This window comes from Peromyscus californicus, unplaced genomic scaffold, assembly GCF_007827085.1.
Source record: "Peromyscus californicus insignis strain IS unplaced genomic scaffold, ASM782708v3 Scaffold_3__1_contigs__length_106647218, whole genome shotgun sequence".
NCBI lineage: Eukaryota > Metazoa > Chordata > Mammalia > Rodentia > Cricetidae > Peromyscus > Peromyscus californicus.
Window position 1 is genome coordinate 48855775 of NW_026294551.1, and position 24418 is coordinate 48880192.

Here is a 24418-nt window from a genome sequence, read left to right on the forward strand (position 1 = left end):
CTGAGGGTGGCATATTTGGGGAAGAGCACATAATTAACCCAGTGTCTGGAAGGCAGATGTGAAGGTGCATAACTAGAAGGCATAACCTGAGATACAACAAAGCTGTAAATCATCACGATCATAAATCACCAAGTCATAATTATCATGAATTATGACTTGAAGATGAGGTTATAGGAAGTTATTAACCTGGGTGGATAATTAGATAATTAAATGATACTAGCTAAAGATCATTCAAGCTGTTCTTATTTTACTCACCCGAGTCTTTCTCACATTGGGTCCGCCTTACTTGACATGATTCAGGATCCTAGACCCCTCTTCAACTATTAATACAAGCAATTCACTTTCTGCTTCTCAACAAATAATCCCCTCTCTGCTTCCTAGCTTCCATGAAATATCGTTTTGAGCCACCTGCTCCATGGCCACACTCTGAACTAAATCATTACCAACAGGTAATATCTTTATTTGAAATCCAACTTGTTATTACAAAGCTGGTGTTAAAATGCCAGAACATCCAGAGTGTACCATGGCAAAGACCCATGTGGGTTTAGTAGCTAGAATATTGTTTCATATTTGCTCCAATTTTTCTGTTTGATTTGCTTTTCAGACAAGGTATCTGTGTAGCCAGGTTGGCCTGAAACTCTCAATCCTCCTGTCTCAGAATCTTGAGTTCTGGGATTACAGAAATGCTGCCACAATGTAAAGCCTTTTCTAGTCTTTTACAGTAGGTACTATAGATACACTTGGAATTCTCTTTGTTTCCATCCCAAATCTTATTTTTCTGCCTCTCACTCCTACTCCCCCTCTCACTGGAAGTACCTTTCCACTCAGGCCTTATACTTTGCTGCACACCAATGTATTATTTTATGTTAACATTTATTAAAGAGCAAGCACAATTTCCTTATTCATTCTCTGTGGGCAAGTGATTTCTAAGTTTCTCATGTGGAAGTCACATCCTATAACTGTCCACATGTTAAGGCTTTCTAGGAACTACTGAAAGTGTCATTGTTGATCTGAAAGTATATATACACTACAGAGTGAGAGAGAAAGATCTGATTTTATTCTTTTACACATGGAAATCCAGATTTTGCTAGCATTGTTTCTTGGAAAGGCTGTTTTCCCAGTGTTTATGTTTGGCTTCTTTGCAAAGAGTCAAGTAGCTGTAGCTGCATGAGTTTATATCTGGGTGCCCAATTCTATTACATTCATTTGTGTGTCAATTTTGTTACAGTATTGTATTATTTTTATTTCTATGGTTCGGTGATATAACTTGAAATCAGATATGGTAATGTCTCCAGCAAAATACTCCAGCAAATTCCTTGATAATGAGGGTCTTTTGTGGTTTCATATGAATATTTGGATTTTTTTTTTCTGTGAAGAATGGAGTTGCACATTTGATTGTGAGTCTACTGAATCTGCAGACTGCTTTAGGTAGGATGATCGTTTTCATAATATTACATTTTCTGATCCATGTCCTGGGAGGTCTTTCCATATTTTAATGTCTCCTTGATTTATTTCTTTTAAAAATTTCATAATAGTTGTCTTTCTCTTCTTAAGCTAGGTTTTTTCCAAAGTACTTTACTTTGTTTGAATCTACTGTGAATGAGATTCCCCCTGATGTCTTTCTCAGTATATTTGTCACTGGTATACAGAAAAGATATTGATTTTATAAAGTTAATTTTGTATCCTGTTACTTTGCTGAAAGAGTGTCAGCTATAAGAGTTTTCTGATGAGATCTTCAGGGTCTCTTATGTATAGAGTCATATCATCTACAAATAAGGATACTTTGATTTCTTCTTTTCATATTTGTATATCTTTGATCTTGTCTTGTTGCTCTAGCTAAGACTACAAACACTATGCTAAAAAGGGTGAAGGAGTAGCCACTACTTAACTTTTGAATGGAAGTAACTTTAGAAAAATTAGTGAACTACATAAGATATCTAAGATGACATTAGCCAATTGATCACAAACTGTTAAATGGCTTTTAAAGAATAAGAAACCATTTTCCCCTATGTAAGAGCCCAAGTGTGTGTGTGTGTGTGTGTGTGTGTGTGTGTGTGTGTGTGTGTGTGTGTGTGTGTGATCTCTCCTGTATGGGGCAACTAGTGACACAGGCTCATCTCATTATGTGACTGTATCATCCCATTCAGCTTTAACATTTCCAAACTGTTAGTATTGGAGTGGGGAGAAATCTCCCAACTAGAACACATAATTGAATTGGCTAGAACTCAGTCACATGACTGCACCTCACTGCAAGGGGGACTGGGAAATGTGGTTGAAGATGTTGATCAAGAAGAGAATAGCATGGATGTGACCAAGCAGCTAGTAATCTCTGTCATAATTAATGTCTGAGAGCAAAAGATAAGGGAAGTCAGAGGAGACTGCTGAACCAGTTAAGGAAATATTACAACATTTCCAGTAGAAAAACATGATGGTCTAGCCGACTAAAGCTTCTAAGTCATAAGAAAATTAAAACAACAGAAATAGAGTGGAGAGTTTATGAAGCAGTGGTGGTAGCAAAAGAAATAACTAAGAGAAGGAAGAGAAGACTTGAGAGAAAGCACGAAGTTGTGTGTAACTGAGAAGCTGCCAAAGGGAAATGCATGAAGGAGACAGAGAAAGTCTACTTTGTGAATGGGATACCTGGGAGGAACATTCACTAGGCTTTTATTGGTGGGACTTGAATTCAGTGATCCTTATGACTTACTAGTCTTCCCATGCCATTGTATTGACTATATTTACTGGAGTAAGAGATCACCCTGTGTTTGGTCAAAAGAACAATGAGAAATTCTAGGCTAGTTTTTCCAAGAGGACATTTGGATTGGAGTACATGACTGAGTATTCCAAAAGACCGCCTGTCCTTACGATGGTTACTGAGACGAGTGTGATTCTGGCCTCTCTCTGAAGCTATAAAGCTCTAGAAACAGAGACTATGTCCTATATGTTGAATGAACAAGAAATAATTCAAATTTGTCCCATGTTTATGATTTTTCATCTGAGGCCAAACTGTAACATGAATCTTACAAGGTCTTATTAATAAAATCAAACCTGAAGCCAGGTATTGGGGTGAATGCTAGAAGATCAGAGAAGCAGAACAAGCCACAGCTTCCTCACCTCACCAATTCCTCAGCTGATCCTATTTCCTCAGACTGGAAGCCTCTGAGTCCAAATGGATCTCAGATGAACTGCTGCTCAAAAGCCTAAAAGCTTAACCAGGCTCTAGTTCCTGGTCCTCACGCCTTAAATACCTTTCTGCTTCCTGCCATCACTTCCTGGGATTAAAGGTGTGTGTTGCCATGTCTGGCTGTTTCCAGTGTGGCTTTAAACTCACAGAGATCCAGATGGATCTCTGCCTCCAGAATGCTAGGATTAAAGGTGTGTGTGCCACCATTTTCTGGCCTCTATATCTCGTGGCTGTTCTGTTCTCTAACCCCAGATAAGTTTATTAGGGTGCACAACATATTGGAGGACATAATATCATCACATTTCACCCTTTTTGTCTAAAATTAAAAAAGCTTATAACGAATACAAGAAAAACTATGTCCAATAAGTATATACAATATATACAGCCAAGAATTACATTAACAATGTCTAGTCCATTAACATTTGATAGATTCAGACAAAAAAACTCCTTTATATATATTAACAATGTCCAACCCATTAACATTTGACAAGTTCAGACAAAAAATTTTCATTACTTATCCTATTTAAAACAAGTAGCTCCTTTTAAAAAGTAGATTCAATAATTTCCCTTTTTATCTTATCACCAAACTATGAATCTAGATCATGCAATGTGAACTTTAATTATGAAGTAATCAATCTTAGATGGTGCTGTGGTGGTATTGGTAGGGAAAATAAACTCTTTTGATCACAAAGACCTTTGCTCTTAGACATGGTTATTCTTCATAAATAAATGACCATCTGTACCATTGATCAACAGGGGTTTCCCCAAATTATGTGGCTCTGAATTTCATGGACACACACACACACACACAGGTGGGAGAAAACTGTTGTATATAGGGAGTGGTAACACATGGATAATAATTGTACGAATGGTTCTGGGTTTGTATTTGTTTTCAGCTTGAAGGAACCATGAGAGAAGAGAACGAGTCTTCTACCACGGATTTCACTCTCCTGGGAGTTACAAGGCAGCCAGAGAAGGAATATTTCTTCTTCATCCTCTTCCTATTCATTTACCCCATCACAGTGATTGGAAACATGCTCATCATCCTAGCAATTCGCTCTGACACTCGCCTTCATAACCCCATGTACTTTTTCCTTGCCAACCTCTCCCTTGTTGACATCTTCTTTTCCTCTGTAACTATCCCCAAGATGTTGGCCAACCATCTCCTGGGTAGCAAAGTCATCTCCTTTGGGGGATGTCTGGCACAGATGTATTTCATGATAGCACTGGCAAACACAGACAGCTATATACTAGCTGCAATGGCATATGACAGAGCTGTGGCCATCAGCCGCCCACTTCATTATGCAACAATTATGAGTCCACGGCCTTGTGTCCTGCTGGTTGCTGGGTCCTGGGTGATTGGAAATGCCAATGCACTTCCCCATACCCTTCTCACAGCTAGCTTGTCCTTCTGTGGCAACAAAGATGTGGCCAACTTCTACTGTGACATTACTCCTTTGCTCCAGCTGTCCTGTTCTGACATCCGCTTCAATGTGAAGATGATGTACCTTGGGGTGGGCGTTTTCTCGGTGCCACTGCTGTGCATTGTCATCTCCTATGTCCGGGTCTTTTCCACAGTCTTACGGGCTCCATCCACCAAGGGCTTCCTCAAGGCCTTGTCCACCTGTGGCTCTCACCTGACAGTGGTGTCTTTGTATTACGGGACAGTGATGGGCATGTATTTCCGGCCCCTGAACAGTTACAATCTGAAGCATGCATTGATAACTGTGATGTACACAGCAGTGACCCCAATGCTGAACCCTTTCATCTACAGCCTGAGGAACCGGGACATGAAGGCTGCTCTGAGGAGACTCTTCTGTCACAGTGCTTCCTCATCCCCCATGTGAGACCTCACACTGTGGTTCCTCCATCAGAAGCCCTGGGAAATCCAGCTCCAATATCACCCCTGCAAGGAGCTGCCTGCCATCTTTCCAGCTTGAAATCCCTTCCTCAGGAGCATTCTCATGTTTTGAGGAAGCAACTCATGGAATGCACTAATTTCAATGCATTTCTGCTCCCTTGGGCAGACTGTAGCACTGGGGACAGTTCTCACCAGCCTGCTGACCAGAAGAGTGGAGTTGAGAGTACAAGCATTGACTTCAACATGGACAAAATAGGGCTGATACTATCTATTCTGCCTGTGTCACAGGATGTGGTCCCTGCAGCTCATGCTTTAAAGACTATAGATCACTGTTTGCATGCACATTTTATCCATTATGTTCAATCACTCCGTTTGGCTTATAAGCATGTGTGGGCAAGACCTGTGACAACATATGGCACTTTCTTCACAATCTTGGACATACAAAGTACATCAATAACTCTTAATGGATATGAAATAAGTGGATGAAAGTACTAGTTTGTGATTATGGCTAGAGATAACTAGACCTGGCATTATCTACCTATCCCAATAAATCTTTAAAGAACCAAACCTGGGGAAGTGTTTTTGTGCTTCTTTCACATTTAATATATTTCTAAGGCTCACCAGACTCCATAAAAATCTAAATAAAAAGAGAGCAATCATATTTATTATTTTTAAAAATAATTATTGTGTGTTTTAATTACCTCAGTGGAATTTTTGGTTAATTATAACATTAAAGAAAGATACAAGACTAAAGACTTGGGTGTCTTGTAAGAACTGAGGAAGTGTGAAGTGGCGGCACACACCTGTGTCCCCAGCACTTGTAAGGCTAGTCAAGAGGACCTTGAGTTTAAAGCCAGTGTAGGCTAAACTGAGAATTTGGGGCTAGCCTAAGACTTAGTAAGATACTGTCTCAAAAAATAAGTTATGCAATCAATACAAAACCAATGAATAGATAAATCTTTATGACTGAGAATGTAGGGAAACACAGGCAGACCCTAAAGAGAGAACTCTGAGGCTAGCAACGGGAAGGCTGAGGCCTTACTGGGCTGGAGGTGAGGACAAAGAGAGACGGAGATAGAGAGAGATGGACATCTGTGCTGTGCCAGTTGACTGGCAAAACAGACTAATTTAGTTAAATGAGAAGCAACTTTTAATTAGAGAATGAACTCACCTTGCCTTCTTCCCTTCTCTTAAGCTCTCCTGCAACTCTGCATCGATTATGCCCAACCAGAAGCCAGGGGATATGACAGCCTGTTGTTGAGTCCATATGGGTCAGTTTTCCAGAGCTCAGGCATGGTGGAGACAGAAGACTGGCGCAGAGTCTGTTAGTTCCTTCCCTCACTGCCATGACAAAATGTCAGATAGAAACAGTTAGGGAAGCAAAACTTAATCCCGGCGCATGGCTTCAGAAGTCGTGGTAACGGGAGTGGCTCCATGTTTAGTCAGGAGTACATGGGGGTGGTTCACTGGTGTGGAAGGGGAAGCAGAGAAACTGACTGGAACAAGAAGTGGGCCAAATCTTCAGAGAGGCCCCCTGTGCTGGCTGGTTTTGTGTGTCAACTTGACACAAGCTAGAGTCATCAGAGAGGAAGGAGCCTCAGTTGAGGAAATGGCTCCATGAGATCCAGCAGTAAGGTGTTTTCTCATTTAGTAATCAGTGGGGGAGGGCCCAGTCCATGGTGGGTGGGGCCATGCCTGGGCTGGTGGTCCTGGGTTCTATAAGAAAGCAGGCTGAGCAAGCTATGGGAAGCAAGCCAGGAAGCAGCACCCCTCCATGGCCTCTGCATCAGCTCCTGCCTCCAGGATCCTACCTGGTTTGAGTTTCTGTTCTGACTTCCTTCAATAATAAATAGCAATATGGAAGTGTAAGTCAAATAAAGCATTTCCTCCCCAACTTGCCACTGGGGTGATGCCAACCTGAGTGGCCTGTGCTGCCACCTGGGGCCATAGTCGCATCTGGGCCTGAGCTGTTTCTGAGGACCGTGTCTGGGTCTGTGATTCTATAGCAGCTGGGTTCTGTGATAATGCCCATGGCCTGTGTTGCCACCAAGGGCCACACAGATGCCAGGGTTCTGGCTCACTAAATGTGTCCATGATGGAGACCGATGGATGTGCCATGGCTGGGGCCATGACAATCTGGGTGGCCTGCAGTGCCACAAGTTACCATGGTGTCAACCAGGCTCAAGCTGCTGCCAGGGGTCATGTCTGGGTCCAAGGCTTTACTGCAGTCAGGTTCTGGGTTGATGTCAGTGGCTCCTGTTACCACTGAAGGCTGTGCAGATGCCTGGGGTATGGGCTGATACCTGAGGCCATGTTGCTGTCCAAAGGTCACGAGGCCACCATGGTCATACAGATCTGAGTACCCTGCACAGCAACCCGGGGCCATGGAGACACCCTGGCCTGAGCTGCAGCCATGATCTGTGTTGATATACATGGTTCCTGGTACCAGCAAAGGCCAGGTGAATGCCTTAGATCTGGGTCATGACCTGGGGTCATGCTGTTGTCCAAGGGCCACCTTACAGCTGGAGAATGCCAAATTGAGTGAGCTGTGTAGCCACCTGAGGCAATAGTGACATCTAGGTCTGGGATGCCACTAAGGACCATGTCTTGGTCTATGGTTCTACAACTTGACTCTGTGTTTATGTCCATGGCCCATATTGTCACCAAAGGTCACAAGAACGCCTGACTTCTGGGCTGCAACCTGTGATCATGTTGGAGTCTGAGGGACATGTTGCTGCTGGGACCATGCCAACCTCAGGGGCTTGTGCTGCCACCTGTGGTCATGGGGTTGTCCTAGCCTGAAATGCTATTGAGGGCCATGACTGAGTCTGTGGCTGAACTGCAGCCAGAGTGCTGTGGGATGTTCTGTATGGCAAATGTGTTGCTGATTAGTCATTAAATAAAACACTGATTGGCCATTGGCTAGGCAGGAAGTGTAGGCGGGACAAGGAGGAGAATAAAGCTGGGAAGTGGAAGGCTGAGTCAGAGAGACACTGCCAGCCGCCACGATGAGAAACAGCATGTGAAGATGCCGGTAAGCCACGAGCCATGTGGCAAGGTATAGATTTATGGAAATGGATTAATTTAAGTTGTAAGAACAGTTAGCAAGAAGCCTGCCACGGCCATACAGTTTGAAACCAATATAAGTCTCTGTGTTTACTTGGTTGGGTTTGAGAGGCTGTGGGACTGGCAGGTGAGAGAGATTTGTTCTGACTGTGGGCCAGGCAGGAAAACTTAAGCTACACCAGAGTCTCTGTCTATGTCCAAGGCTTTGGTTACCATCAAAGATAATGCAGATGCCCAGAGTCCAGGCTGGCACCTGAGGCCCTCTTGGTGCTAAGGGTCATACTATCACCAAGACCATGCAGATCAGGGTGGCCTGTGCTGACATCTGGGGTCATATTGATACCTAGGCCCAAGCTGTGGCTGGGGGCCATTTCTGGGTCTATGGCCCTGCTGTAGCCAGAGCTGTGTTGAGGTCTGTGGCTCCCATTGCCATTGGGGGCTGCTTGACTGCCTGGGGTCTGAACCACCACATGGAGCCAAGTTGGATCCAGGGGACCATGCTGCTGCTGGGTCCATCAGGATCTGAGATGACTGTATTACCACCCAGGGTCATGGTGACATCTGGCCCTAAGCTGCTGCTGCTGACCATGTCTGGGTCTGTGGTCTTGCATCAGCTGGGGTCTGTGGGTGTCAATTGCCCATGTTGTGACAGGGGCCCATGCAAATCCCATGTTGAACCATGTGTTGAAGTACAAGGGCCCTGCTGAGCTAGCCCTACCCCTCACTGGCCCAGAGTGACTCACCCCTACCACAGGAGAGCTGACCCTGAACCTCCCTGGCCCTGGGATAATGGACCCTGATGACCCTGACATGGGAAAGCTGGTCCTGCCCCCTCATAGAAGAACTGGCCCCCCAAATATGGGAAAGCTCGCTCTACTCTTCACTACGGGCCTGAAAGAGCTGGCTCTGTTCCTTACCCGAGAGGAGTGGTTCCAGTGGCCTGGACTGAATAACTCAGCTGCCAGGCAGGCACACATCCAGGTCTTGGAGTTGGCACACCCCAATATCTACCCCATCTATGACCTGCTGGAGTGTGTGAAAGGAGCTGATCCTGTAGAACCATAGTCATAGGACCTCCATGACTTGGGGCAATAACAGGATATCAGAGAGGAATTTTGGTGGGGGTCCAGTATTGATGGTGTACCAGAAGCTGCCTTGAACCAGACCAACAATTTATTACACAATGAACATTTGCAAGTAAAGTTATTTGGACAAAAGTGTGTACTGCAGCTCCCAATGCTGCCAAGATGAATGAAGAGATAATGAAGAGGTGTGAAAGATGAGAAGCCAAGTGTTTTTCTTTTTTTCTTATTGTTTATTTTTTATCTTATTTTTATTTATTTTTATTTTTTCTTTGAGGGGGGCACTACAAGAGTGAGGGGTGGATATGGAGGGACTGGGAGAGGAGTGGGATCAGGGTGCATGATGTGAAATTCCCAAAGAATCAATGATCAAAAATGCTTGTACACATGCATACATGCACCCGCATAGACACCTACATGCACATGCTGTCATACTTTGTTCTCAGTCATTCTAGTCTCCATCATTCATCATTAAAAATTGTGATGCTCTTTCTTTTTCCTTTTGAAATGTACAGTGATTGGGAAGGATCTTCCCTGAGGACTAGCTCTCATATTATGGGATGGTGTTATGCAAGATGAAAGGGAGAAAAGCAATCAGAAGTCTTACCCAGCTGTAAAGCCTATAAACTACAACATTGACTGGGCCTGCAAGATACAACCAATGGTAACCAATAGCCACCTAATTGGACTTAAGACCCACTTAGCCAGAGGGCTCAGGAGGAGAGGAACTTCAAGGAGGGAGAAAGACACAAGGAAATGGAGCAAGGGGTGCCATGCAGGTAGATGTAGGTGGTGGCTACATGAGGAACTTTAGGATTGGGTGGTATGAGATTTAGGTGTAAAATGCCCCTTTCAGGTCCATGTGTTTGAATGCTGTGTCCCCAGCTGCTGGCATTATTTTGGAAGGTTATGGAACACATCTACTCACCCCAGATAGGGAACACATGACAGACCAAGGTATGGATACCACAATAGTCCAAGTTGGTGAACCAATTAATTTTACTGGGGTTTGTTGTGCTTTGAATAGGAATGGTCCCCATAGACTTATGCTTGGACCATAGGGAGTGCCACTATTAGGAGGTGTGGCCCTATTGGAGGAAGTGTGTCACTGTGGAGGCAGGCTTTGAGGTCTTATATGCTCAAACTACACCCAGTGTGGCACACGGTCTCCATCTGCTGCCTGGGAATCAAAATGTAGAACTCTAAGCTTCTTCTCTAGCACATGTCTGCCTGCACACTGCTATGCTTCCTACCATGATAATGGGATAAACCTCTGAAACTATAAACCAGCCCCAATGAAATGTTTTCCTTTATAAGAGTTGCAGTGATCATGGTGTCTCTTCACAGTAGTAGAAGTCCTAACTAAGATAGGGTTGCTTACAGGAATGTGGGTGAGGAGTTACTTACAGGAGCAGAAGTGACTGAAATACAGCTGCATCACCAAAGACCTCCCAAACATGAGGAACAGCTCAGAAAAACTGGGAATCTGGAGCACTTTGCACAGCCTGCAGGCAGTTCAACAGATTGGAGAGTAGTGACTCTGGTCTAAATCTCTTCTAGGTAGCTCTGATGGTTTCTACTTCTTCCAGGCAGTTGTTCTTGTCTCATAGTCTTCTTTGAAGCTCAGCTCTCTGAGTTTTCTTTGTAGCATTATAATGGGTCCTTTTTTAAATATTGCTAGCTCTCTAATAATGACAGAGACTTTTTATTAATTATGAAAGTGTGGCCTTAGTGTAGGCTTGTTGCCAACTAGCTCTTAAAACTTAAATTAACCTGCTGATACTAATCTATGTTCTGCCACATGACTTGTTACCTCTCCTCAGTACCATACATCCAACATCCTCTATCTGGCTGGCAAATTTCCCACCTCAGATTCTTTTCCAGAATTCCTTTCTCTGCTCAGAAGTCCTGCCTATCCTCTTCTGCCTAGCTATTGGCTGTTCAGCTCTTTATTAAACTAATCAGACGGTGCCTTAGGCATGAGGTTAAATAGAGACAAATCTTCACACAGTGTGCAAAAAGATTATCCCAACATCTCCCCCTTTTAGTCCAATAGAAGGCTCTTTCTCTACCATCAATAAACTATATACAATAAGAACAATTATCTGATAAGAATTACATTCACAATGCCCAGTCCATTTGTATTTGGCAACTTTGGAGAAAGTGCTCCATTATCTATCCTATCTTGGTGAGTCCAGAGTTTTGTACCTAAACCATTTTCTATCATAACTTGTATTACCAACCTAAAAATACCTTTTTTAGACCTTAAAATATTTTCTTAGATAAACACATAAACTTTATATCTCTCAACCTTTATAAACTTTACATCTTTTTTGTGAGTTTCCTTTTTGAATTTGGTAACAAGGAAAATTGTAAGAATATAACTATCTAGTTTTCAATACCATCAGAGACCTGAGAATGATAAATATTACCTGAGTAAACAGGAAGTGCAGAGCAAGCAACTTCCAAAACTATAGAAATGAGAGACAGCTGGCTGCCTGGACAGTCACCCAAGGTTTCTCTAGAATGTTGGAGCATTCATCTTTGGCATGTAGGCCTAGAATATCTGACAGACTTTTCTGTGAAACAGGAATTTTGAAGGATTGGTCTACCTTGTCTTGGCAAAGTTAAGCAGTTGTCTTCCTTTGTGTCCTGCTTGTCCAAGTTGGACAGCATACTGTTAAAGGTTGAGGCAAGGGCAATTTCTTGCTTCATTTGAAGCAAACTCCATGTGGAGGTTCTTCAATGCCCATCATCTTCTTTGAAGTAAATTGGTGCTGCCAGGAGCAGATGTGTCTTCTCACTGTCATGAAAAGCCTTATGTTAATAAAACATCTTAAATACCATATCCTGTAGATCTCTGAAGTGTTTGAAGACCAATTATCTATCTAAAATATATCTGTTTAACCTTGAAAACATACCTAACATGACTACAAATTTGGTTGTTATATGTGACTAACTACTGACCTGCCTTTCTTAATTATCCTAAACAGTTTGTAAGAGTAGCTTTCAAGGGCTAGGACTTCACACTACATTTTTAAATGAGTTGCATTGGTACAATACTTTAAACAAGAGTAGAAACATATATACAGTATGTTGTAACAAAAATAAACCTAAATTTGTATCAATATACAAAAATCCATACCAATGTAAAATATTTGAGACTGGTAGTTGCTTTTTAGTTTAAAAGTATATTCAATAAGCTATCCTTTTATCCTATCATTCCCATAGCTCCCCTTTTTTCTTTTCACCACTTATCCCCTTCTCCTTTTTTCAACACCAGACAGTAGAGAAAGAAGGATAGAGGAAAGAAAAAGAAAGAAAGAGATACCTGGATCTAACCTCCTTTGCTTAGTTTCCTCCCTGACCATGACCAATAACAACTTGCAACCAACCTCCCTTCCCCAACATTAACAAACATCCATAACCCACTGAAAGATTAAAAAAAACCCCACCTACCCCACCTCTCATAAATCGGGGCATCATGTTCTTAAAATTGCTTCCTGTTGTCTGAGGGCAACAGCATCTTTAGGGGATCCTGAGAAAATTGGGATAATGGTCAAGTCCTGGGAGAGCTAGCTGTATCATTTTTTTTGGTCTAGTTTCTGTGTGATGGGAAATTGCAGTGCTTAACTGAAGTCCTGGCTGGAGTAGTTTGTGAGTCTGGACCATCTTATTTAGCCACATTGAAGTTGTCCTGGATGCAGATTTCCGAGGAAATGGCAACAGAAGCATTCTCTGAAGCTGGATCACCTGGGTTACTTTTCTTGTCTTCATTGGTATCTGGTCCTTTTTTCCCCCTGAAAACACACAGACCTTTAGATATAACATATGTATCTGCATTAACATAAGCATGGAATTTGTGGGGTGCACAAATCAGCTAAAGATGTTTTTTGTTCTATGTTTGAGCAGGTAAAAGGCATCTGTCAACTTTATAAGTCCATTTGGAGTGCATAACCAAACTGTAATCTAAATCTCTATCCATGCCATATGAAAGGATGGCATGTAATAATAATTTATGAAGATTCTCTAGCCAACAAGATTTACCACGTCTCATTCAGTCTCAAAGATGTTCCTATGTAGAGGGATCAGGATATACATCACCTGTCTTGTAGTTTTTCTTTGTTTCTTCCTTCATGTCTGCAGCCAAGACTTTCAGGAGGTCTTCCCTGGTCAAAGTTGATCTTTATGAATTTTGAAGGAATCCATAGCTTTTTGTTTCATGTGGAAACAAAAATATAACCTCTCTTCCACTCAACAGGTTTCCTGACTTCTATTCTGAAGTTAACACTTCCTTAAAATATATAGGCTGGTTTAACTCACCAGTTTTTCTCACAATCCAATGTCTCAGCAGCTGTTGTTTTTTGCTCATTAGCACTTAAAAATTAAAGTTAACAAAGCACTATGTAATCTATCTCTGGGTGTCTTTATTACCCCTTTCTGTTTATTAATCATCTCTTTTAAAGCATGATTAGATATTTCTACAACTGCTTTTCCTATAGGATTGTGTGGCATTCCTGTAATATGCTTTATATTGTAATATGCAAAACACTTTCATTTTGCTGGAGACATATGTTGGAGCACTGTCAGTCTTAATTTGTTCAGGCATTCTCATATTAACCATAACTTCTAATAAAGGTATAGTTGCAGAATCAGCCTTCTCAGAACTTAAAGCAGTTGTAAATTGAAATCCTGAATATACATATATGGTATGGTACACATACTTTAATTTTCCAAACTCTGAAAAATGAAATGCATCCTTTTCATTTTCAATTTCATGAAATTGCCAAATTTCATTTCTTTGGGTACCTTTTGAGTTACTTCCTACAAGTAATGGAGTTTAATTATACAAAGAACAAGTAGGATATTTCCTTATAATTTCCTTGACTTGTTGCCAAGTGATAGAAAAATATTTCTTTAAATCTTTGCTGTTAACATGGTGTTTATTATAAAATTCTGAGGTTTCTAGCACATTTCCTATTAATAGCTGATCAATTTCATCATTATGTTGTGCTAGAGGGCCTGGTAGACCCATATGGGATCTGATATATCATATGGAAAATGAATGATTTCTATTTCTGATTACTTGTTGTAGTTGAATAAATAGTGAAGTTAATTATGAATCATCTGAAATAACCTCAATGATTTCAATATATAAAACAACTCTTTCTGCATATTGGTAGTCAGTAATTGTATTACAAGATTCTGGAAAATCTAATAATACTATGAGACTAGCATATAATTCTGAAGAATATGGACTTTGAGCTACTTTATTTATTTTTTCTGACTTACAACCTGTCTTTCTCGATTTATTTGCATCAGTATAGAATGTAGGGGCTCCAGAAATTGGTGACCTTTTTACTATATGAGGGAGAATCCAAATAGTTATTTTTATAAACTGAAGTCTCTTGCTTTTGGGATATTTGTTGTTAATCTCTCCCCAAAATTACTGAAAGCTCTTGGCCAATGTTCATTTTCTGCCCATAATGAGATAGTTTCAGCATTAGTATCACAATTTATTTCTAAGTCTATTCCTAATTGATGAAGTCTCATTTTTCTTTTAAGAATCAGTTCAAAAACCTTTGCTAAATAGGTCTTTAATTTTTTCACTCTGTTTATGTGGTAACAATATCCATTTTAAGATATTATATTCTCTCTGCATAAAAATTCCTGTAGGAAAATGAGTAGAAAATAGTATGACTAGGATACAATCAAGCTCTGGATCCTAGTGATCCACATGTGCATCCTGTAATTTCTCTTCTACCAGAGCCAATTCTCTCTCAGCCTTTGCTGATAATTTTCTTGGACTATTTAAGTCCTTAGGACCTTGTAATGTTTGAAATAAATTAGCTCTTGAGTAGTTAATCCAATTGTGGTCCTTAGGCAGTTAATATCTCCCAGAAATTTTTGAAAATCATTAAGAATTTATAATTGATCTTCCTGATTTGTACTTTCTGTGGCTGACTTTTCTTTAAACCTATTTTATATCCTGGGTAATTAGTAGAATACTCTCTATGTATTTTTTTTCAGGAGCAATTTGTAATCCCCAACAAGTCAAAATTCTCTTTACCTCATCAAACATTTTTTTTCCTAAAGTATGTGTGTCTACATTAGCCAGTAAGATATCATTCATAAAATGGTAAATTGTAGAATGGAGGAAACTATTTTTTTTTTTTTTTTTTGGTTTTTCGAGACAGGGTTTCTCTGTGTAGCTTTGCGCCTTTCCTGGAACTCACTTGGTAGCCCAGGCTGGCCTCGAACTCACAGAGATCCGCCTGGCTCTGCCTCCCGAGTGCTGGGATTAAAGGCGTGCGCCACCACCGCCCGACTCGGAGGAAACTATTTATGAATTATTTCTAATGGTTGTTGGACAAAATATTGGCACAAGGTAGGACTATTTAACATTCCTAATGGTATGTGAAAGAATTTTCTAATGGTATCTTTTAACAGGTTGAGAATTATTATAAGTAGGTGTTGTGAAAGCAAAATTTTCTCTATCTTGCTCATGCAAAGGGATTGGGAAAAAGCAATCTTTTAAATCATTTAGTATAATAGGCCACGCCTTATATCGTTAAGAAGTTAAAGGGATTCTAGGTTATAAGGAAACCATAGACTGAATGACTCAATTGATCTCTCTCAGATCTATTAACATCCTCCATTTTCTAGATTTCTTTCTAATGATGATTATAGGAGCATTTCAAGGGCTGGTGGACTCTTCTATATGTTGAGCCCCCAGCTGCCTTGGACTAATTGTTCTCATGCCTGTAACTTTTCTTCTGTCACTGACCACTGTCCTATATAAACAAACTTGTCAGGTAACTGTTTCGGTGGTAGGGCTGTTGGTGTTCTCTCAGTAGTGGCTCACCCATATCAAGATGAAGAGCCAACCTCCTGTGTCCTGCTTATGGACACATAAGTCTGTGACTGTCTTTGATAACATTTACAGATGTTTTTATTAGGAACATCTCTTCTTTTATAACCTATCTCTGAAGTTGGAGGAATGCTAATCTGTGCTTCCCACTGTTGTATGATCTCTTCCCCATAGATCTATGGCTACATTAGCCACGTATGGCTTTAATTTTCCTATTTGACCTTCTGGTATTATGCATTTAATACATTGTAGACTTTGTCCCAAAGATTCAATAAAGAAATCATATTAATAAAAAAGAAAACCCTCCTGAACATAGGGTTTTAAAAAAGACTATTAGATGTGTATAGGTGTTTGCCCACATGTATGGATGTGTACCACACAAGTGCCTGGTGCCCACAGAGGCCAGAAGAAAGTGTTGGATCCATTAGAACTGGAGTTCAATGTCTGTGAATCATAGTATGGATACTGGGACCTAAATATTGGTTCTCTGTAGGAGCAGCCAGTGCCCTTAACCATTGAGCCATCTTCCAGCCCTCAAAATTCACATTTTTGCACTTAACAGTTTGTTGCTAATATTTAGCAAAATTGCATTGTCTGTGGGCCATTCAGGAAAAATAAGAGATCTCTCTTTTGTCTGCTGTACTGCCAAGGGTACTGTGCCATGTCTACATGAAGGGACCAAGGAAAACATCTGGACTTATGTGTGGTTCTTCATAGTATGTCCATGCTTTGTAAATAAAAGCATCACTGTGTTTCCCAAACAAGCTACCACTGAGAATCCACACCCTTGGAAGTGACAGTTTGGGTCACTTCTCCAGATGTGGAATGGGAGGCAGCTGCTCACAGATCCCTGAAGAGAAGGCTCAGCTATTTGCCATCCCTCCTTCAACCCTGGGTGACTCACCATACATCTTTTTCCTGTTTAGTGTTTCTCCAAATATGACTTTGTATCAAATACTTTATGTTGAATCTTCTGGTTTAAGTTCACCATGTGAGAATTTTTATTTCCTGACTGAATACTAAGCAATCTTCCTTGGCACATAAGGCATATAATTGTGATAGTTAATATTGGTTGCCAGCTTGCAAGATCTAGAGTTACCCAACGCAAAGCTTTGAGCATACCTGTGAGGTAGTCTCTAGATTGGGTTTGTTGAGAGGTGAATACTCACCCTAAATGTGAGCAGCATTATTTCATGGGCTGGGGCTGTGAACTGAATGGAAAAGGAGAAAGCAAGTTGAGCATCAGCATTTATCTCTTTCTGCTTCCAAACTGTGAATGAAAGGTGACCTCACACTTCTGATATGATCTTCCCTGCCATAATGGATTTTACCTTTGAACTGTGAGCCTAAATCAACTCTACTTTATTTTTGCCAGATATTTTGTTACAGCAACAAGGAAAATAACAGCAGTAGAATGCGGTAGTCTTTTCTGGATTTAGCCCTGGGACAGTGGGACAGTGGTCTTGTTAATATCACTGCAGGAGAGCATGATTTACAGCATCAGGGGTGATGGCCTGAGACAGTGACTTCATAGATAATCTCAACAGTTTGTGTTTGTTCTTACACTTATAAACATCCCTACAAATTCTTAAAGGAAATGAAGGAAGGACTAGCTCTGTGTGAGGAATCATGTGAGTGTGAGCTTAGCAGTCAGGGTTTTGGAGCTGTGCTAAGTCTCTGGAAATTCCCGTCTTTTCTTTGAGATTTTTCTGTTTGGTACTTACTATTTTTCTACAGGAAATAAATCTAGTTCCATCTGACCTTGTCAGGTTGACCCATAAAAGCAGAATTTACCTTATATTCATTCTGGGATTCAGCTTGCTACAGTTTTGCTAAGTAGTTACTATGTGTTGTATTGCTTTGTAAAACTTTGAAATTTATTAGTAATTTATCTTGGGGTGTTTATGTGTGTCTGTCTACACTTGTATATAGGTACACATTCAATCATGTGTGAGTGCGCATGGAGGCCAAAGTCTGATGTTTTTCTCAATCACTCTCCACCTTATTTTCTAAGAGAAGTTCTTTCATTGAACCTGGAGCTCATTGATTTGCCAGACTGATTGGCCAGATATTCCAAGGCATCCTCCCAACCACACCTTCCCAGTTCTGGGATTACAGAAGCATGTGGCTATACCCAGATTTTTTTACATGATTGCTGGGGATCCAAATGCAGACCCTCCTGCTTGTAAAGCATTTTTATCAACCTGTTCTGGAAATTTCCCAAATAAAAGACCCTTTATTTCCCTATCAGTGGGTCCTTCACTCAGATTTGTATTCATCCATGACCAGATCCTTAGATCACTGTGAAAGCTCCTAGCTTTGGTGCATTAGAGTCCTGAAAACATGAGAAACATCATCTTTAATCATCCATGGACAAGGTTTTGAAGTGTACAACACCTATAGAAGATGATAATTTTTTATTTTCTGCATGATTAGCAAAGCAGCTCATGCACAGTTAGAAGATGTACTCTGCCTATTTCTTCATGGTGTAACCATGTTTGGAAATGAGACTGATAAATACTTATTATATTTTGAAAAAAGTATTCCCATTTTCTCAAAGGGAGAATCTATTGATGGCATATTAGAGTTCTACCATGGTTCTATAGTGACCTCTGAATTAACTTCCCTATTCTGGGAATATCATCCATGTGATCAGAACAGGTAGCTGAATCTCAGCCTCACCTTCTCTGGGCCACATTGGAGGAAGATGGCCACATTATTTGCTATACTGTTCTATCCCCTTGACTTATTATATGGAACCCAAGTATTTGATCAGTACATTTAAGATTATACTGAATTAAACTAGCATTTTGTTATCTTAATCGTGTAAGAATTTTTGTTGCTTAAATGATAACAATTCTACTAGTTACTATCATTTGAGTAAGACTTTGGTAAGAGTATCCTTAGAGACAGTCTACTTTAATTAAATATAAAGGCAGAATAGAAATACATCCCCAGCACAGTTTCTTTAAAATTTAAAAGATGAAGCGCTGGGAAAGATGGCAAATTTCTGCAGTCTCATTACTTAGAAGATAGAGGAGGAAGATGGAGAGTTCAAAGACAGCCTGAGCTACTTATGAGACCATGCCTCAAGAAACAAAACAAAGCAAAAAAGACATTAGTAAGGTAAGTAAATTGTGTCAAACCTGGTAACCTCTGATAATTATTAGATTAAACTTCAGGAACTAATATTTATATCACTCATATCACCCCCATTCACATTTGTGTGATGCAGGATCTATGACTGAGATTGTGAAATACAGTCATATGTTAGGACACTTCTTGTACACACAGGCTTCCAAGCCTAGCAGAGGTGATAAACATAGTAGTTAGAGTAAAAAGTTATCATGCAGCTTTGAAGCATGAGCTACTGTGACTATATAGCCTGTGGTATTTGCAGAACAGAGCATTAGTCTGATTTTGACATATGAAAGTCAGTGCTTCCCCAACTCCACTTTGCTGCTCTGTGGGTTGTGAGACATGAACCCAGAGCCTTGTGCTGCACTCTGCCCAAGGGAATAGAAATGTGTTGGAATCAGTTGCCTCCTGAGACTATTATTGCAGTCTTTAGAGAACCAGTTCCTAGATCACACCCTGGGTGTGATCTATGAATCTATGAATGTGGTGAGATCTAAACTTTTTCTATGTGAGGGGAATTAGGAAAAACATACATGTTCCAGTGGTAACTTTCTCTTTTCCTTCATCTTAAACAAATTATCTCCCAATAGAAAACTCTAGACAATATATTAGTTGCATTTTCTGGGTCACATAGCATTTCTTGAGTAAACAATAAAAAATAGAACCAAGAGAAATCACACAGTTTCTCTCAAGCTAGGGATGTCACACTGACCAGGTGTGGTGAGGAACCATGGCCACTCTCAGCTGTCATCCAGTTTCCTCACATGCAGTCTGTAAAGCAATCATGTAGCTGTAAGTGGTTAGCATTTCCCGACAGAGCGCGGCATTGAAATTCAGGACCTAAATAGTAAACAGTTAGTTGGTTGAACCTTGAGCCTTGTATCATAAAAGTAAGATTAGGAGTATGTGCAGAGAGTCAATTACTGGAGGGAGTTAAGTCTTTAATGTTATCAGCCAGGCTTCTGCAAGCGAAAAACTGGCACTAAAGTTGTTTCATGCCTGACCTTGGTTCCACAATCAGATATCTAGGAACTTGTCCTTGTACATTTAATTTGCAGGAGCAACTAGTCTGTTTTGAATTTTCTCTGAGGTTTTAGATCAGCTAATTGTGTGTAATTGTCTTGAAGCTGTGGAATAAAGGCCTGGCTATGAAAGTATATTTTATTTACCAAAGTTACACAGTATACAAAGAAGTCATCTTTCTGTCAATTCACAGACATAATTGTGCTCCCAAAGTGTAGAACACACTACCAATAATCTGTGGGATGAACCCCACAGCTATTTTTTTAGAGAAGAATTGTAGCAGCACATGAGAAAAGTACAGAAAGAAACAACACAGTATTCATAGGCAGTGGGCCCATAAGCTTTGCTTGACAAGGTTCCTCCATCAGAGAGTTATTCATTTGATAGGTTGACATTATGAATATCAGTTGTCATTTGCTGTATATTATTTTTTTGTATTTTTTCTTTATTAAGAAATTTTTTATTCATTTTACATACCAACCACAGATCCCCTCTCATCCTTCCTCCTGCTCCCCTTCCAGCCCTCTCCCCACAACCCATGCCCCATCCCTTCCTCTGAAAATGTAAGGCCTCCTATGGGAAGTCAGCAAAGCCTGCTACATTCGGTTGAGGAAGGTCCAATCCTCTCTCCTCTGCATCAAGGCTGTGCAAGGTGTCCCACCATGGTAATGGGTTCAAAAAAGCCAGCTCATTCACAAAGGATAAACCCTGATCCCACTGCCAGGGGCCCCTTAAATAGACCAAGCTACACGATTGTCTCACTCATGCAGAGGGCCTAGTCCAGTCCCATGCAGGCTCTATAGCTGTTGGTCTAAAGTTTATGAGTTCCCACTAGTTTAGTTTGGTTGCCTCTCTCTGTAGGCTTCCCCTTCATGATCTTGATGCCCTTGCTCATAGAGTCCCTCTACTATGTTCATAGCAGCATTATTCATAATAGGCAGAACCTGGAAACAATCTATATGTCCCTCAACCAAAGAATGGATAAAGAAAATGTGGTACATATACATAATGGAGTACTACTCAAAAGTAAAAAAACAATGACATCATGAAATTTGCACACAAATGGATGGAACTAGAAAATATCATCCTGAGTGAGGTAACCCAGACTCAGGAAGATAAACATAGTATATAATCACTCATAAGTGGATAGATGTAAAGCAAAGGATAACCAGACTGCAATCCACAGCTCTAGAAAAGCTAGCTAACAAGGAAGACCCTAAGAGGGATGCATGGATCCCCCTGGGAAGGGGAAATAGAGGAGATCACCTGAGTAAAATGGGGGCAAGGGGAGCAATTGTAGTGGGTAGCTTTTCTAGCTATAACCTTGAAACACTGCCCCCTAGAAGATATAACAGGTAACTGCTCTACCTGCCTATGACCTTCAGGTACATGCTCCCGGGGCATGGCCTCTTGGGACCCTTAAGACCTGAGATGCATGTATGCATCTCTCTCTCTCTCTCTCTCTCTCTCTCTCTCTCTCTCTCTCTCTCTCTCTCTCTTCTGGTTTTTGGATGCTGAGATGGACCAGGCAGAAGAACAGTGTGGATCATAGCTCCACTTTCCAGGACCCTACAATAAATCTCCCATGCTGTAGTGAACTTTATATCTAATAAATTTCTTGCCCTTTAGGCAGACTCAATGGATTTATTGCTTTAGGCAATAGAGAGTAGAGGATGGGGGATGAGAACATAAGGGAATGGGATGCTCGAACTGGAACATGGATGGAGAGGGAAAGCAATCAAAGAGATATTTTGATAGAGGGAGACATCATGGGGATAGGGAGAAATTTAGTACTAGGGGAGTTTCCAGAAACCCACAAGGATGACCCCAGCTTAGACTACTAGCAATAGTGGAGAGGGTGCCTGAGCTGGCCTACTCCAGTAATTAGATTGATGAACACCTTAACTGTCATCATAGAGCCTTCATCCAGTAACTGATGGAAGCAGATGCAGAGATCCACAGCCAAGTACTAGGCCATGATGTATATTCTTATGGCCTCTGGCAGACTATCAGAAGGCTCTTGAGGGAAGGAATTTCAAGCAGGAAAGATGACAGGCAGCTCCTTGCAGGGGTGATATTGGAGCTGGATTTCCCAGGGCTTCTGATGGAGGAACCACAGTGTGAGGTCTCACATGGGGGATGAGGAAGCACTGTGACAGAAGAGTCTCCTCAGAGCAGCCTTCATGTCCCGGTTCCTCAGGCTGTAGATGAAAGGGTTCAGCATTGGGGTCACTGCTGTGTACATCACAGTTATCAATGCATGCTTCAGATTGTAACTGTTCAGGGGCCGGAAATACATGCCCATCACTGTCCCGTAATACAAAGACACCACTGTCAGGTGAGAGCCACAGGTGGACAAGGCCTTGAGGAAGCCCTTGGTGGATGGAGCCCGTAAGACTGTGGAAAAGACCCGGACATAGGAGATGACAATGCACAGCAGTGGCACCGAGAAGACCCCCACCCCAAGGTACATCATCTTCACATTGAAGCGGATGTCAGAACAGGACAGCTGGAGCAAAGGAGTAATGTCACAGTAGAAGTTGGCCACATCTTTGTTGCCACAGAAGGACAAGCTAGCTGTGAGAAGGGTATGGGGAAGTGCATTGGCATTTCCAATCACCCAGGACCCAGCAACCAGCAGGACACAAGGCCGTGGACTCATAATTGTTGCATAATGAAGTGGGCGGCTGATGGCCACAGCTCTGTCATATGCCATTGCAGCTAGTATATAGCTGTCTGTGTTTCCCAATGCTATCATGAAATACATCTGTGCCAGACATCCCCCAAAGGAGATGACTTTGCTACCCAGGAGATGGTTGGCCAACATCTTGGGGATAGTTACAGAGGAAAAGAAGATGTCAACAAGGGAGAGGTTGGCAAGGAAAAAGTACATGGGGTTATGAAGGCGAGTGTCAGAGCGAATTGCTAGGATGATGAGCATGTTTCCAATCACTGTGATGGGGTAAATGAACAGGAAGAGGATGAAGAAGAAATTTTCATGCTCCTGTTGCCTGGTAACTCCCAGAAGGTTGAAATCTGTGGTGAAAGATTTGTTTTCTTCTCCCATGGCTCCTTCAGCATGAAATTGGACAGGAATCCACAACCATTAGCACAATTACTATCTACGTGTTACCACTTCCTATATCCAACAGTTCTCTCTCTACCCCTGAGTCCATGAAATTCAGAGCCACATAATTTGAGGAAATCCTTGTTGATCCATGGCAAAGGTGGTCATTTACTTCTGAACACTCACATCTAAGTAGTGAGTGAACAACTCTGAGTCACATTTCCCCCCTCAGCATCTTTACACATCTGTCTAAGATTTGATCATTTTTTTAATTAAAATGTACCTTTCATTGCATAGTGTCACAGGCAAAATTAAATATTAATTGTTCATTCAACATGTAAAGCCGTTTTTCCTTTTATGGGGAGTTCAGAATGACAAATTTATTTTACATGTAAGGGCAGACAGCCTTTTGGGGATGTTAACACAGTACTTCAGGGCAAACAGCCTGTCAGTATAAGTGCTGACCTGGAAATGTATCTTTGTTTCACCGACCAAGCACTCAGCCACCCTAGCACCCAGGAGCTAACAGTGTCTACAGTGGCACGGGAGGACATTACCCAGGACAGTCACTGGAATTAGCCCAGGGAGTGTTCTCAGGAACCCCACTGACAAAGTGGGTTTCGTAGGCTTTCTCTGGGTGACAAATCCTCAAGCATACACAACCACGTCTCTCTCCAGTCTTCTTTTCTGTTCTTATTTGTTTCTTTTGAAGAGTCACAGAGCTCCATCATAGTTACAGCTGCTGCTTAGGAAACTCTTAGATCATCTTTTTACAGAGATTTCAATTTTCTGCCACATTTTCACGTTCAGTCATCTTGCCCACATGGCCAACTAAACCTCATTTACTATGTATCCAGTCTAAGAAACAACCACAATTTGGGGAGAAGAAAGACATATAAATTAATTAATTCAGTGTGTGAAGCTCTCATGCGTGAGGTCTTTCACTGAATCTGAAGCTTGTTGACTGGGCCAGGATGGCACAATCTGCTTTTCTCTGTCCACAAATACTGGAGTTACAGGTATGCACAGCCATTCCCAGCTTTGTATGTGGGTACTGGGGATTTAAAATCAGGTCCTCCTGCTTTTACTGTTCACTGTGTACAACAATCAGCTCACAATCCATGTTTCT

At 41.3% G+C, this 24418-nt stretch overlaps 2 protein-coding genes across 2 annotated transcripts; one reads left to right on the plus strand and one right to left on the minus strand.

Annotated features, from left to right (window-relative positions):
- Window positions 1–4089: 4089 nt before the first annotated feature.
- On the plus strand, window positions 4090–5537 carry LOC128122977 (olfactory receptor 1A1-like). The gene has a single exon (XM_052758886.1). The coding sequence runs from the start codon at window positions 4090–4092 to the stop codon at window positions 5026–5028; it is 939 nt and encodes a 312-aa protein (XP_052614846.1). The 3' UTR covers window positions 5029–5537.
- A 16812-nt stretch (window positions 5538–22349) lies between these two features.
- On the minus strand, window positions 22350–23289 carry LOC128123436 (olfactory receptor 1A1-like). Its single transcript, XM_052759824.1, has one exon. It carries the CDS (start codon window positions 23287–23289, stop codon window positions 22351–22353), a length of 939 nt encoding a protein of 312 aa, XP_052615784.1. The 3' UTR covers window position 22350.
- Window positions 23290–24418: the final 1129 nt, after the last annotated feature.